Source organism: Equus caballus, chromosome 2 (genome assembly GCF_041296265.1).
Source record: "Equus caballus isolate H_3958 breed thoroughbred chromosome 2, TB-T2T, whole genome shotgun sequence".
In the NCBI taxonomy this organism is placed as follows: Eukaryota; Metazoa; Chordata; class Mammalia; order Perissodactyla; family Equidae; genus Equus; species Equus caballus.
Window position 1 is genome coordinate 25,518,549 of NC_091685.1, and position 16,089 is coordinate 25,534,637.

General features: G+C 41.2%; 1 protein-coding gene and 1 non-coding gene across 51 annotated transcripts in view; both read left to right on the top strand.

Moving 5' to 3' along the window:
* The window catches only part of PUM1 (pumilio RNA binding family member 1), a 122,680-nt gene that overhangs the window by 74,993 nt on the left and 31,598 nt on the right, over positions 1-16,089 (top strand). For 12 of the 50 annotated variants that reach the window (XM_070260531.1, XM_070260533.1, XM_070260535.1 and 9 more), the window contains 6 exons: positions 908-1,009; positions 5,203-5,354; positions 10,385-10,523; positions 11,813-11,956; positions 13,118-13,414; positions 14,495-14,731. In XM_070260531.1, coding sequence (XP_070116632.1) covers positions 908-1,009; positions 5,203-5,354; positions 10,385-10,523; positions 11,813-11,956; positions 13,118-13,414; positions 14,495-14,731 — 1,071 coding nt within the window. Of the gene's footprint in view, positions 1-904; positions 1,010-5,202; positions 5,355-10,384; positions 10,524-11,812; positions 11,957-13,117; positions 13,415-14,494; positions 14,732-16,089 lie in introns of all 50 variants that reach the window. The other 38 variants (XM_070260530.1, XM_070260522.1, XM_070260523.1 and 35 more) reach the window with 7 other exon arrangements.
* LOC111772654 (small nucleolar RNA SNORD103/SNORD85) lies at positions 10,636-10,711 on the top strand. Its single transcript, XR_002806657.1, has one exon. It is a non-coding gene; the product is annotated as a small nucleolar RNA SNORD103/SNORD85 (small nucleolar RNA).

Consider the following 16,089-nt stretch of genomic DNA (forward strand, 5'->3'; position numbering starts at 1 on the left):
TTAGATGAAATCTATTAAATAACAATAATTTTGTCCTTGTTGGGGTTGTATAGGCTGTGGATGTATCAACTTCTCATCTTATTAAGCAGCAAATGGAACCTATAAATCCATTTTCCAAGCAGCATGTATTAAAAATTTTAAAAAGTGTTCTCATGTAATTGCTGGTTTTTAAAATAGCTTTACTCTTTTCGTACAGTGATTGTTAATATTTTGATGTACATATATTTGTTTTATTGCTTACACCTCCCCCTCCATCCCCTGACCTTTTTAAAGTCTCTGAAACAAAGTGCTATAAGTATCAATAAGTTGAAGTAGAATTTTTTTTCTTTTGATGTGTCAACATGACATGGTTGAATAGAAAGGAGATTGCCAGTCATGGATTGTGGTATGCTGTGCAAGGAAAGATGTGCTTCCAACCTAGACACAGTAAGGCCAGGCGTGAAGGCCTTTGCCTGGGTCTGGTTTAATTTATGGTTGTAATTATAGATGGTAGTCTTTACAAATACTCATACATTTTCTTTGAGGAAAACTGCGTGGAATATTGTTTTAAATGGAAATAAATTCTTACCTCCATCCCATTACAAAGTCTTTTAAATTGCTTTATTTTAGCCTGTTATAATTTTAATGGTCTTTTAAAAATTGTGCTGAATTTAAAACTGCAGAACAGTTTTAATTGTAATTCTTTAGCAAAGGTAAAAACAAAGAGATGATAGATAAAGTCACCATAATTTTTAGCATAGGGATTATTTTATCTTTTACAGTTTCTCTTTACTCTCAACCTGTCCTATGTTCTCTTTTTTCTTTTTTCCTCACCTATAGCCTGGAATGAAAGCCAAACTCTGTAGGTGTTCTGTAGGGCTGCAGTTGTAGTCAAGTGTGTTTTTACTGACAGGTGTGTTTTCAGCAGGTTTAGCTCCCGCTGCGTTTGTCCCCAATCCGTACATCATCAGCGCTGCTCCCCCGGGGACGGACCCCTACACAGCTGGATTGGCTGCAGCAGCAACGCTAGGTGAGACCTTCTGCTGCGGAGGGGTTTGCTCAGCCTGCTAAGATGTCGTTCTAATGGGCATGCGTTCTTTATACTCTCACACGTCTGTGTCACCCGTGGAGATTTCTCTCCTGATTTCCAGTGACATCTACCTGCCAGCTGGATATCTCTGCTTAGCTGTAACCTCAGACTTGAATGTATTCAAAGGCAAATTAATCAGCTACCTTCTGTATAGGTATTTTTGATCCACGGAACCACCAGTTGCCCATATGTATTTCGGGAATTTCTCCCCTTGCCCAGGTCTTCCTCCTACCTCTAGTCAGCCGTGGTCTGGGTCCTTATACTCTTTACTTAGGCTTTTGCAGCTGTTCTCTTACGTGTTCCTAATTTCCTTGCTTCTCCCCACTCCTTCACCCCCGCTAAGTTATTCAAGAAAACTGTCTCGAACACAAATCTTAACCCTTTCACCCTTCTGCTTAAACCCGCCGTTGATTTCTGTCTTATCCATCCTAATATAACATACTGCAGTTATTATCAAACGTGGCTGGTCATTCCAACCTACCTGGATGGTGGTGGTCTGTTGTTCTTTGAGATCAGTACTTTTAAGAAGCTGCCGTGACATTCTGAGAATTTGCGAGGATGGAGACCCGTGATGTATAGGAATCTCAGCGTGACTTGTACATGATGTCTGTACACGTCCACCACTTTCTCCCCCTCCAAACTGGCTCACATCGTACGTTCTAGCAATACTAAACTGATTTTAGCTTGCTGCGGATGCCACACTGGCGTAGGTCTCCGTGTCTTTGGACCCTATGGTCTCCTTAGTCCTTTGTAGTAAACTCTTTTCCCGTTCTTTTTTTGTGTGTGAGGAAGAATGTCCGTGAGCTAACATCTGTTGCCAATCTTCCTCTTTTTGCTTGAGGCAGATTGTCACTGAGCTAACGTCTGTGCCAATCTTCCTCTATTTTGTATATGGGATGCCGCTACAGCATGGCTTGATGGTCTTTGTGTAGGTCTCTGTGTGGGCTATGGACTCGTAAACCCTGGACCGCCAAAATGGAACGTACAAATTTAACTGCTATGCCGCTGGGCCAGCCCCTCGTTTCCCATTCTTTGCCTAGGAAACTTCTTAGCTGGCGTTGTCACTTCTAGAAAGCCTTGTTTTACTCACCCTTCCCTGTTCTTTCTCTGCTACTTATTAGCGCTTTGTGTTTATTTGCTTCTGTATGTATACGTGAGCGTATTTCCCCTGAGACTGAACTCTTTCAAGGGTAGGCATTTTTGTTCTTTGACTCTGTGTGACACAGTTGCTGTCACCATAGTGGGGTTATAAATATGTGGTAGATTGAATTCAATGTTAGGAGAAACTGAATGTCTTCCAAAGTAAATATTCTGTGGGGCCAGAGCCCTCCAAGTCATGTTAATCATGACCAAGTATTATTGTAAGATTTCACTTATTATATAACATGCGATTTGTAATTATGAACTCAAATGCAGTATAGAATTTCTCATTTTCTTTAGAATTGTTCACATTTTGGCGTGGGTTGTAATGGGAATATATGTAGTATAGTTTCTGTGTGCCCCTTGCCTTTGGCGGATATAGAATGCTCTTCCTACCAGAATGATCCTTGCTAACTGCCATTAATATTTATTGAACTCTTATTAACTCTCTGCCAGACATTGTGCTGAGTGCTTTTTCTCTCATAGAAGTTACTGGATGATTTTGCAGCTTAGGAATTTGGGGCTCAGAGAGCTGTTAGGTTTGTGGCCACACGATTTAAACATTGTAGCGTCGGGATTTGACTTAGGTCATGCACGTCACCAAAGGATACGTTGTCCATGTTACCTTGAATTGTCTTCTCAGTACTTTCTTCCTCTACTAACTTACTACATGTTATTTGAAACAGTTCACCAGTCTTAGGGATGACACACTTGTTCTTGCTGAGATCACAGTTTGGCGATGAAAATCTTGCTTTTTGTAGTCATCATGTCAGCCAGCCTGAAAGTAACTTGAGGGCTTTCACCTAGAACTGGAAATGTTAACTACCCAGACTGTGAAACTGCGTATTCTCATGGGGTGTTAATCACGTAGGAATTGAAGCAGGCATCCTCATGAACCAAGCTCAGTTCATGAGGCGCCCTTGGGTATTTTCCTAAACTCAGCCATAGGCCGCCTGACCAGGGAACAGAGTAGCAAGGCAAGTTGAGAAGATGTCAAAGCTGGTGTGAATGTGTATGGGAACCGTAGCCCGTGTACAGTGGAGGTTGGCTTTGCTGGCTTTTGAGGGAGGCTTGGGAATGTCATTGCAGGTTGCACACCAATCCTTCACGATAGATGTGGCAACCCTCCTACACCTATTGCACCCATTTTACAGGTGAGAAAACTGAGGCTCAGGTGGGCCCTGCACTGTGTTGTTTTTCTCTTTCGTTCTTTTCTTTAACTGACCCAAACCCACCCTGCTTTATAAACACTAGTCAGATGAGTTTGGGGGCTCACCACTCATTTTAACTTGCAGGTGTGGTTTTTGGACTCTTCAGCTTCTGATAAGTTCAGAATTTTTAACCCATTTGCTTGTTAAAAGAATTAGTTCATATTGCAGCATAGCTTTTCTAAGCAGTGCCTTCATTTTGCACCCAGATGTGGTGTCTCCCAGTGGGCACCCTAATAAACAGAGCTGCTTGATCTTGGCTCAGCCCACAGGTACAGAAAATACCAAATGAGAATGTCAGAGCAATTTTGGACAGTGATATTATTTGACTTATTTGTGTTTTAGAAGCTTAAAATGGGAAAACAAAAAACGTGCAGTTTCTTTTGCTTTGGAGTGTGTGTTTCTGTAGGATTAGCTCCTGTGTGAGATAGATGGGTTTGAAACACTCTTTGGAAGTCCGTTGGAAGGCATGGTTGTTACTCAGTCACGGTGCACATGTTTTAAACCCTCCCTTAACTAAGAAAGTTCTCAGTGGAGATGGGTTTCAGCAGATGTGAGGAGCTGGCTTTGAGCACATGTCTTGGCTCGCAAATATGCAGCCTTGGTGTTTCTTGCCACCAGCTTCAGAGAATTCTCTGGTTTAGATTTCTGCCACACCCAGGTTGCTGCATAGCTCTGTGACTTCTCTGTTGCCTCCTCTGAGTGGCAGAGTCTGCAGCTGCAGCTTGCTGCTCAAGAAGGTGAACAGAGGGGCCGGCCCCGTGGCTGAGTGGTTAAGTTCGCACGCTCTGCTTCAGCGGCACAGGGTTTCACTGGTTCAAATCCTGGGTGTGGACATGGCACGGCTCATCAGGCTATGCTGAGGCGGCATCGCACATACCACAGCTGGAAGGGCCCCAAGCTAAAAATACACAACTATGTACCAGGGGGCTTTGGGAGAAAAAGGAAAAATAAAAAAAAATTCTTAAAAAAAAGGTGAACAGATAATTTAGGTTAGAGCGAAATGCTTAGTTTTGTTTAGGGTACTCAGCAGGTCTGTAAGAAGCCAAGATGTTATATATTTTTTGTTTCTATTTGTTTTCAACTTTGGCTTAAATGTAAAATTTCATTTATCGATATCTAAAGGTAGTTGTGTTGAATACCTTTTGTGACTTTAAAAGTAGAAATAGGAAAACCAAGCCTCTTAGAATTGAGCAGTGGAGGTTCAGTGGAGTGTTGAGGTTTTGTTGTCAGAAGACTGATGGATCTTATTATTTCTGGAAGTAATGAAGCACCAGGACCCCTGTCCCTATCAGTCACCTCAGGTGCCATCTTCACCAGTGAAAGCAGGGTACCACGTCATCTTTTGTTGTGTTCCATCACTTCCAGCACATAAACTCTCCATTTATTTCCCTGTCTGTATCTATCCTCTCTCCTTTCTTTCTCAGAGGAAAAACATGCCTTTGCCTTCCTCCTGACCAAGGGCAAGTCCTCCATCTGTCCTTAAGCCCACCCCCTCGAGCTTCTATCACTTATTCTCCCGTTCAGTATCTGCGGTGTTTTGTCCTTTGCTAGCTTCTTCCTCTAGTCCTGGAGTATATTACTGACTTTAGAAGACTTTGGTGTGGGGATCATGTATAATATTTTCTGTATTTAAGAAACAGAATTCATGATTAGCTAGAGGGAATCAGTATATACTTAAGTTAATATTTTGTAGTAGGATGTGCTGAGTCAGATGTAGTGTTTGGAAACCATGAGATGATTCGACTAGCCTAACCTTCCTTACCTTACTCTTGCTGTTTGTAGGCCCAGCTGTGGTCCCTCACCAGTATTACGGAGTTACGCCCTGGGGAGTCTACCCTGCCAGTCTTTTCCAGCAGCAAGCCGCTGCTGCCGCTGCAGCAACTAATTCTGCTAATCAGCAAACCACCCCACAGGCTCAGCAAGGGCAGCAGCAGGTAAATGTAAACAAAATGTACTCCAGCGTCGTGTGAATTTTAGTTATCGCATATGATTGAAAGGTAATGTTGCTCCTGATAGAGAAATGCTGTGCATGGGCGAGTTCCCTCTTATGCGTTCTCTGAGTTCAGGCTCAGACTTCACTGTGCTTGTGGAATGCCTTTTATGTGTTAGGTCCTTGGGCATGTAACTAGGTGAGATCATGGTATTACGTATGAGAAAACTGCTTAGAGGATTGTCCAGTTAAGGGTACTTAGTTGGCAAGTGGCAAAGTGTGTATTCATACTGACAGTAAAATTTTCTTTCTGCCATACTATAGTTAACCTGCTAAGCACCGTTCTCAGATCACTTCTGGCTCTCTTACCAGTTAAGTTGCCATCAAAGGGGAGGTACTAGTTCTTCAGACTGCTTATTTATAACATCTGTTGAATTGGTTATAAATCTTAAACCTGTTATATCTGTTTTAACTTATAGGAATAAGAGCTTTTTAATTGAGTTGGGAAAGGATAATAACTGCAAAACTAAATATAGTCATGTGCCCCATGAGACGACATTTTGGTCAGTAGCGGACCAGATAGACAATGGTGGTCCCCTGAGATTAGTACCATAGAGCCTGGGTGTGTAGCATGCTGTGCCATCTGGGCTTATGTAAGCGCACTCGGATGTGTGCACAGTGATGCAGTTGCCTAATGATGCATTTCTCAGAAGGCATCTCCGTTGTTAAGGGACACATGACTGTGTGTCTTTTTATTTTTAATAGGCCATTTTCTCCTGCTTATTAGAATAACACCTATTTATTCCTGAAAATTGTGGTGAATTGGAAAACTCAAAGAAAAAAAATCACCCTAAGTCTTCATGTCAGAAAAAAACAATATTAATGTTTAGTATCTGTCATTCTAGCCTCATTATTTAATTTCTGCCTTCTAAAATTGGGATTATGCTTTCCACATGGTTTTGCCTCCTGTTTTTACACTTTTCCATGTTACCTAATGTTTGCTGGCTGTATTAAATCCATCAAAGACTATTCCATACTTTATTTTCACCAGTCCACTATTATTTGGTATTTAACTTAGCAGTATTTTGTGTTATAAATAGACTGATCAATATCCTTTTGCATAAGTCTGGGATTATTTCCATGGAATACATTCCTAGAAATGGAATTTTTTTCAAGCAAATAAAATGAGCACTTAGATTTAGGCTTTTGATATGCGTCGCAAATTAAATGTGTTTTTTGAGACAAAACACCATGCTCGTATATGCACATATGATATGATCCAGACAAGAGTTCTTTGCTTTTTATCAATCTCAGTAAAAGAGTATATGTTTAATTTTTTAGATTCCACAAAATTATAGGACAAACACAGGTCTTGAAATTCTAGCTAGTTTGTCCTAGGTCAGTATTTTTATAGTAAGATATTGGAAGCTGCTGTGTGATTTTCCTTGCAATAGTGTGAGGTATCTAAGGAATTCAGCAGATAATTTCTTGAGAGAATCAGTGGTGTGTATCAATAATAACTACAATAGCTACTCTTTGTGGTCAGTCGGTATTTATTTGTGTGATCATCTTTGTGTTTAAATGGCTGCCGAGTTATTGTGGATTTGGAGGACAGAAGTAATTACCATGTTTTAAAATTAGGTCTAATAGAGTAAACAAGAAAAATAGCAATAGTACAGTACTTCTTATTGAAGACTTTCTGTTTAAAGCTAAGTGTTCCACATATAATTTCCTTTACTTATTATTATTTTTTTTCTTGGTGAGGAAGATTGGCCCTGAGCTAACATCTGTTGCCGATCTTCCTCTGTTTTGTATGTGGGATGCTGCCACAGTGTGACTTGATGAGCAGTATGTAGGTCTATGCCTGGGATCTGAACCTGTGACCTGGGTCACCAAAGTGGAGAGTGCAAACTTAACTACTATGCCACTGAGCCAGCCCCTCTTTTACTTATTCTGATACTGATAAATATATGACTTCCCATCCTAAGATTGAGGAAATGGCATTTGTCTACTCAGGGTCACACAAATATTAAGTTGTTAAGATTTGAACACAAATCTATAATTTCCCAACCTGTGCTGTTTTCTGACCATATTGTGATGTCTGCAGTTATAGAAAACCTCAGATCTGGGTTTGTTCTGTCTCTTACCAGGTCGCAGCTAGGGCAAGTTGCATAACTTCTTCAAATGTAGATTCCTTAGCTAGAAAATAATCATGATAATTTGCATTTCAGAGTTTTCTGTCACCCACAGTTACAAACCCTACTATGGAAATGTTATTAGCATTACTTTTTAATAGGGTGGCAAATTTTAGTTTGTGTTATTTTTGCCGATTTCTCTCAAGTTATTTTAGGAGAATAGAATTTTCTTGGTGAACTCCTTTGTCGTAGTCATTGAAATGGGAGACCCTTTTAAACTTTGCTTTTTGCCTTTTTGGCCTTTACATTTTATCAGAAAGCATTTGTTATGTTCTAGGCACGCCAAGTATTCCAAATCTAATTGCTGGAACTTTCAGCAGACTCAGTGACATTCCAGCCATTCCATCTTACTTCTGATTCCTTTTTCATCCTTTTTGAAGGTTCCTTTGACACTTGATAAAATTGAATTCTCTTCTATTTCAAAATGTTTGTTAAAGAAAAAATCCTAGGTGTTGGGTTGAACCCAAGCACAGGTGGTAAACTTGGTGGTGATTTGGTGTTGGAGATTGCGTTGTGAGAGAGCAGAGTTTAGAATGGCTTCTGCACTGTCTTGACTGGGGGAGACTGTGGATGATGATCTAGTGAGCATGGTGAACAGAAGGATGGATGGTTATTAATTAAAATATCCCCATGGAGCATCTGCTTGCCTGTTAAGTACAGGTAGGTTTTACTGAGTTTAGCTCAGCACCTTTGGCGAGAAGTTTGAATTTAACAGCTTTTGCGTTGTGAAGATAGGTAGTAAACCTACTCCTAGGATAGTGCTTTACAAATAGATATTGAGTCATTTTTCTTGATTTTGTTAGATGTTAAAATGTTACTTGTGAAATTTTATGTATTTGTTTCCGTAAAATCCAGACCCAGTGGCTCTTGATGAAATTGAAATATATGAACTTTGGCAGCTGACTTAAGAACTGTGATGTTTCATCAAGGTAGCACACAGATTTCTGGAGAGTGGGCAAAAAGGAAGCATGTCACTGTCTTCATTACAACAACACTCAATAGTCTGGACCACCCCTTTATTCTGGCACCTTGTCCCTTCCCCTATCCCCTGACCTTTCCACACAATTTCTAATCACACACAAGCCTAGTTGATTATGTCCTGTGAAAACGAACCTTTCACTGAGTTTTTTTTTTGGGTGGGGGGGTGAGGAAGATAGGCCCTTAACTAACATCTGTGCCAGTCTTCCTCTGTTTTGTATGTGGGATGGAGCCACAGCATGGCTTGATGAGCAGTGTGTAGGTGCACACCTTGGATCTGAACCTGTGAACTGTAGGCCTCCGAAGCAGAGCGTGTGAACTTAAGCACTGTGCCACTGGGCTGGCCCCTCATTGATGTTTTATTAGTTCTTGAGCTCTTAGTATTTGCCATATCTCTGTACATGCTGTTTACTTTTCTTAGAGTGAGAGGTCTTCTGGGTTATTGGTTAGGCATCTGCTAAGTCTTGGCCCAAACACTCCCCTAGGCAGCCTCCCTTCACTCTTCTATCGTTGTAGATTGAAGCACTCCTTCTCTTGTAAAGTCTGTTAGATTCTTTAGGTCATAAACAGAAATAAATTGCCTAATATGTTGATGGCAGTTAGCTGTTGGTTATCGATTGTCTCTGGGGTACCAGGCATTGTGCCTTGCAGACGTTAGTTCTAATACTCCCAACACGTCTGCAAGATGAGCTGTTACTCTCAGTAGTTTTATAGATAAGGAAATAAGAGTCTTTGGGTAAATTAAGTGTCTAGCATCTCTTCTTGCCAATAAGGACAGTGTTGTCCACTTTATGCTCATGTAATAAATATTTGATTGTTGGTGTGTTTGTCTTTTACATTTTTTACCAAGAATAATCTGTACCCACGTTCTGACCACGTGTCTTTTATAAATAGCAAAGCGATAGTGAAAACGATCTAAGAACTCTGTCTTTGAAGACATTGCACAATGCGTCGTCCATAAACTTTGGAAATTTTTAGCCTTGGTCTTTGGGTTTTGCGTTTTTACTTCCTGGAGTATATAGATCTTCTGGAGTAGATTCTTCGAGAATTCGGAGTGTTTACCAGCATCTTTATACCTGTTTAATAAAAAGTAGATCCTTTATCACAGTCGCAGAACTAGTTTTCTGCGCTCACGTGTCAGTGTTCTTGACAAATACTTGTCTCCATTTAGACTGCTGCGTGTTTGTGGAATGTTATGGCAGGAGAAATAGAAACAGGTCAGAAGCCTCCTACATCAAATCTGGAGCTCATTTGGGGCCATTTGGGCCTTGATGAATGGGAATAGTATCATAGGGTAGAGAAAATGCTCTCATATTCCATAAAGAAAATATAACTTCTTTTGTGTGTGTGTGTGTTTTTTAAAGACACAGGTATTTTATCTTAATTATGTGGGTAAATTATCCTTGTTCGTCCTGTCTAGACCCCCTCCCCCACTCCATCGTACTCTTCCTTCGTCACCCTCTGTTTGTCAGAGCACTGACGTCTGTTATAGTTACTGTTGGTTGTCTGTCTCATTCACTAGATCAGAAGCTCCAAGAGGGCAAGGGCTTTGTCTTGTTCATTGCTTTATCCCTAGTACCTGCCAGATGGTAGGCATTAAGTATGTGATTAATGAATGAATCAACACTTTTATATGCTTTTGACAGCTTATAAAGATAATATGTTTAAGAATTGTAGAAGGAAATTTCATTATATGAGATGTTAATTGAATTTTCATCCTAATAGCCATGCCATATAAAACCACTATAAGAAAAATGGTTTACAACTATTAATTTTTAAAAGTCAACCAGACGTAGAGCACATGGTAGGTGTTAGGTATTGCCAGTGAGAAAAAAGTAATTGATTTATTTCTGTCTCCCAGGTTCTCCGTGGAGGAGCCAGCCAGCGTCCTTTGACCCCGAATCAGAACCAGCAGGGACAGCAAACAGATCCACTAGTGGCAGCTGCAGCAGTGAATTCTGCTCTTGCTTTTGGACAAGGACTGGCTGCGGGCATGCCAGGTGAGGCTGCGTTGTTTGTCCTAATACCTTAAGAAGAAACTCTGTCATTGGGGGAGATGGAGAGGAGAATCGGCAGTACTTTCGGCTTGCTTAGGCTTGTTGTGATTTGGAGACTGGCAAGGGTGACACCCTTGCCCTCACCTAGACCCTAGTTCATTGATGAGAGCACCTAGTTGTTCTGAGCCAGTCTTAACCTTGTATGTTGGAGATCTGTGATCTCCACACACAGCTTGGAATATGCTGTTTTCCTTGAGTGACGATCAGGGATAAAAGCAGTGGCCAGGCTACTTTAGCATCACTCCAGAGCTTTAGTTTTTATGCTGATGTCTTTGAACAGCATTTTTAGGAAGAAATTCTTAGCATTCCTTCATAGGGTCATCCCTGACGTTTCTAGGTTTTCTCCCAAACCAACAGTAGAGGTGCTTTGTAGCTGCCTGCCTACAATTGAGATATGTATATATCTTGAATATATGTTATTCTGGGCTCAATGTCACCTGGTCCTGTTCTTTTCATGGATTGGATGTAGTCTGAGGTGCTTCCTTTGAAACAGGTCCTTGTGAGACCTCAGCCTGAGTTTATGGATTCTTAGTGACCATGGAGCATAGCCTAATTAACTGATCTGTTTATGAATTCAGTGAGTAACTTTAACTTGCATACTGTGTTTTGTTAATTACTGAACACTTCTGTTTTATTGGAAAGTCACCTGTGGTTTCTTCTATGACTCAATGGGATTTGGAGATTCCATCTCATAGGGTATTGAAAGATCCTGTTGGGAAGCTCGTTTAGGTTTTTCCTGCTAACTTGCAGGATATTTGTACTGAGATTATTATGTGGCATGAAAGTACTATGATTGTAATCATTTGTACCCTCTGTTATTTGTGTAGTCAAGGAAAAAAAAAACAATTGCCAGTGTATGATTGCTGCTGATGACTTTGGTTAGCACTTTGAAGAGCCAGAGGTATTCCCTGTTCCGCCAAGTTCCTTTTCTAACAGGTAGTGGGTGGTAAATAACACTGCCTCTTATTGTGTTAGATGTCATGCTAGGTCTTTCACATTCGCCCTTTCATCTATACAAGAACTTTATGAGGCAGGTATTATCTTCATTTCACAGATGGGGAAATGGATACCCAGTGATTGAGGGTCATACAGCTGTCTAAGTGGTGAAGCCAGGATATAAATCTAGGTCTGTCTGTCCCCAAAGCTGAGTTTGTGACTATTTACAATATGCTGGTGCTCAGGAGGCATTTGTTAGTTTCATATATACTTATATGTTGGCTTGATATTCCCAGGTTATCCGGTCTTGGCTCCTGCTGCCTACTATGACCAAACTGGTGCCCTTGTGGTGAACGCAGGAGCGAGAAATGGTCTCGGCGCTCCTGTTCGACTTGTAGCTCCCGCCCCAGTCATTATTAGTTCTTCAGCTGCACAAGCAGGTGAGCTTAGATCCTAGTGGACTCATGTCAGAGATCTAAAGGGGGTGACAGATGATATCCTTTTTTGAGGAAGGTTAGCTCTGAGCTAAGATCTGCCGCCAGTCCTCCTTTTGCTAAGGAAGAATGGCCCTGAGTTACCATCCGTGCCCATCTTCCTTTGCTTTTTATACGTGGGGCACCTGCCACAACGTGGCTTGACAAGCAATGTGTAGGTCCACACCTGGGATCCGAACTGGTGAACCCAGGGCCGCTGAAGCGGAACATGCAAAGTTAACTGCTGTACCACTGGGCTGGCCCCAGATGATACTTTTAAAATACGTTGAAAATAAAATACTTTGACAATTCTCAGTGTAGCAATTCTACACAGTAATATTTCAGACAGAGAGTCCAAAGCAGCAAGTGACCTCAATTCTGGTTCTGTTGACAGCAAGTACCAGCTGGTTAGCAGCAAGGACTTGCTCCAGTGCGGGCGTCAGAAGTTGGATTACTCATTGAAGATGGCACCCTTGGCAGAAGTCCAAGGCTAATTTTACAGTAATCCATGTCATCGTTTTAAGATAATGTGTGTTTTTCTTGTTGGTTTTTTTTTTTTGGTGGTTTTCTTTTGCGCTGGGGCAGGGATGGAGAAAGTGGGAGGGAGGAGTAGTAAGGAGTGGCAGAGCATAAATTTTGGTTGAGGGGTAATAGGCTTTATTTTAAGCTTTATGTGTATTTGAAAGTGAGGAACCATTGCGGGAACATCTTGAAGAGAGCAACGTGCTCAAGTGTCTTAGGAGCTGGAGGGACTCTAGTATTTGGTCGCCAGTGGTTCTTGAAAAATGTCCTTAACGTAGGTATTTGTGAAACTTGAGATTTTAGGAAGTGGTTGTATTTAAAATGAGTACATTTGATCTCTGTACCTGTTTTAAACTCAGACCCTTTAAAGCTACCACCATCGTGAACTTGGCTCCAGTGGTATTTTGACTTCAAATTGACAGTTGAAATAGAAAATAGAAGCTTCAGATGAAGGGATCAAAGACAGATTTGTATAGTTCTTTACAAGGTTTCCGTCTGCTTTGAAAAGATATGGCAGCATTAAAAGGTTTTCTAAAGGATAACAGTGTAGTTTGGAAATATGGCCGGCTCCTTTAACAGCCAGATGGTTTGCTTTCTTCTTCATAGCTGTTGCAGCGGCCGCAGCTTCAGCAAATGGAGCAGCCGGTGGTCTTGCTGGAACAACAAATGGACCATTTCGCCCTTTAGGAACCCAGCAGCCTCAGCCCCAGCCCCAGCAGCAGCCCAGTAACAACCTGGCATCCAGCTCTTTCTATGGCAACAACTCTCTGAGCAGCAGTTCGCAGAGCAGCTCCCTCTTCTCCCAGGGCTCGGCCCAGCCCGCCAGCACGTCCTTGGGATTTGGAAGCAGCAGTTCTCTCGGCGCCACCCTGGGATCGGCCCTGGGAGGGTTTGGAACAGCAGGTAGAAATCAGACTGATGTGCTGTTAAAACTGAGTTTTAATTATGTTTATAATCTTTACAAAACACTGACAATGCATGGAACCCTGGACAGATACCACAGGCAGATCTGGACCGAGCCCCGTGGGAATCCAGCCGTCTCACGTATCTTTGAGATGATGGACTGTTAAAATCATGTGATACAGTTGGGGCCTGTTCTAGGTTTATGCTCATGTTGCTACTTATTTATATTCTCATAGTCAGTTTGTTTCAGGGATTAGAAAAGCAAGGGAGACTTTTATAGGCATTGGGAAGAACGTGGAGGGAAGCATAAAAACGTAGATGTCAAAAAGTGAAGGAGGAGGACTTAGCAAAGATCACGGGTTAGTGAACTCCACAGTCTGCAGGCCTTAGAGAGTCATGGGGTTTCTCTAGTCTTGCGAGAAGTATTAAGGTGGATATTATGGAAAAGTGGGAGGAAGGAAATTAGACCAAGATATCTTTAATGTTTTGATGGGAGAAAAAAGCAGGAAGTAGTAAGGTAAATAATGGTATATTGTGGTGTTTGTAAAATAGTGTAGTCTCAAAAGAGAAGGGCATGTTTGGGAGAAAGTATCTTAAATTGGAATTGGGGCCTAGTAATAACTCTTGATTGAACCCATTGAGAAAACAGACTTTCATATATAATTCTTATGTAGTGGGGCAATACCCCATTGACATATCTTTTTTCTCTACTCCATTTTTCTACTAGAACCTTTGGGTTGATGAAAGGCATTCTTTCCAGCCCATTTTCTTTCACCTTTTCCATAGCTTATGTGGCCGTCAGAGCTTTTAAACCCACGCCCACCCCATAATATGTGACACAAAAGGAAGGTCAATTTAGCATACGTGTGATGGTTTGAACAGAAGTTTCTTGTTAACTTAAGCCATGTCCTCTTTATTACTTTACCTGCCCCTAGAACTGCCACCTGAACGGTTAGGCCGTCTCTGCTGACAAATTTGCGGTGGTAAGGAGTCTGTATCAGAGCGTTAGGAACAGATCACTGGGCTTGTTCTTCGAAGAACAGGCCTGTTCTTATCTGCATTGTTTTAATTCCATTTTAGTTGCAAACTCCAACACTGGCAGTGGCTCCCGCCGTGACTCCCTGACTGGCAGCAGTGACCTTTATAAGAGGACATCGAGCAGCTTGACCCCCATTGGACACAGTTTTTATAACGGCCTTAGCTTTTCCTCCTCTCCTGGACCCGTGGGCATGCCTCTCCCTAGTCAGGGACCAGGACATTCACAGACACCACCTCCTTCCCTCTCTTCACACGGATCCTCTTCAAGCTTAAACCTGGGTAAGAACCATTACTCTAACCCCACCTTGAACTCGAGAAATCTCTTGCCACTGATGACATTAGAAGTACTTTGCATAAGCAAAGGACAATCCCTTTATCCCAGAAGTGTCCTGGGTGTTGCCTTCCTTAAGTACCTCATGTTGTTTAGGCTGTACCTAGATAGCGTAGCCGTTCTGGATTTATTAAAGTTGGGTGCACCCCCTGGATATTCACTTCAGCTTTAGTGTGAACGTCTTGTTCTTTGGCTACATGTGAGAAACTTCCATTGTAAGCACAGTACAGACTCATTTTAAGTAAAGCTGGAAAACACAGAGACATAGAGAAAAAGAATGTATCACCACTGAAATATCACCATAATTAGTATTTTGCCTTATTTTTCAGACTCTCCCTCCATGTATACATTTAATATCTTTTTCACATAAAACATTTTATTTGAATCATTTTCCTAGATTCTTAAAAAAAATTGTATATACTTTTTAAACTGAATCGTATGCTAATGAGTATAGAAATGTGTTTCCGGATTACATGGTTAGGTTGTTATGTCTATGGGATTTTAAAAATGTTATCATCTAGATCCTGGAAAACGAGGAGGGAAAAGAGGATCCTAAGCAGCAGGCTGTAAGACCGAAAACTTGTACTAACACTGCGGATGGCATATTTCTAAACCTTTGCAGAGATGGGAGATGGTGCATTCTCCCTTCCCCCAGTTATTTATCAAGTTTGGATTGTGAAGTACTGATTTATTTTTTGGATGGAGAAAGTTGAGGCATAGAAGTAGAGTGACCATATAATTTATCATGCAACCCAGGACACTTCTGAGAGTGAATGGGGGTGCTATTAATAATTACTCTGTGGTGACAGACCTAAATCAGGACTGTCCTGGTAAAAATCATCATGAATGGCCACTTTGCCTAAGAAGAGTCTGGGTTTTTTAAATCCTCTATTTAGTATTATTATTATTTTTTTTTAAGTAAGGCTTTATTTTTTTAGAGTAGTTTTAGGTTTACAGCAAAATGGAAGCGAAAGTACAGAGATTTCCCATATACCCACTGCCCCACACATGCATAGCCTCCCACATTATCAGTATCCCTCACCAGAGTGGTACCTTTGTTACAATTGATGAACCTATACTGACACATCATTATCATCCAAAGTCCATAGTTTACATGGACTTTTCCCAGTTTTTAACCAGCAAGATTAAAAATGGCTTTATGGGCTCAAAAATGAGGACTGACTAAAAACGAATAGGATGCTTTCATTGGGAAAGACAAAGGCTGGGAAATGATTATAAAAATCGAAAGAAGTCTTGAAGGGGGTAGGATAATAAAGTTATTATTCTAGAACTAAGAGTGCTATCT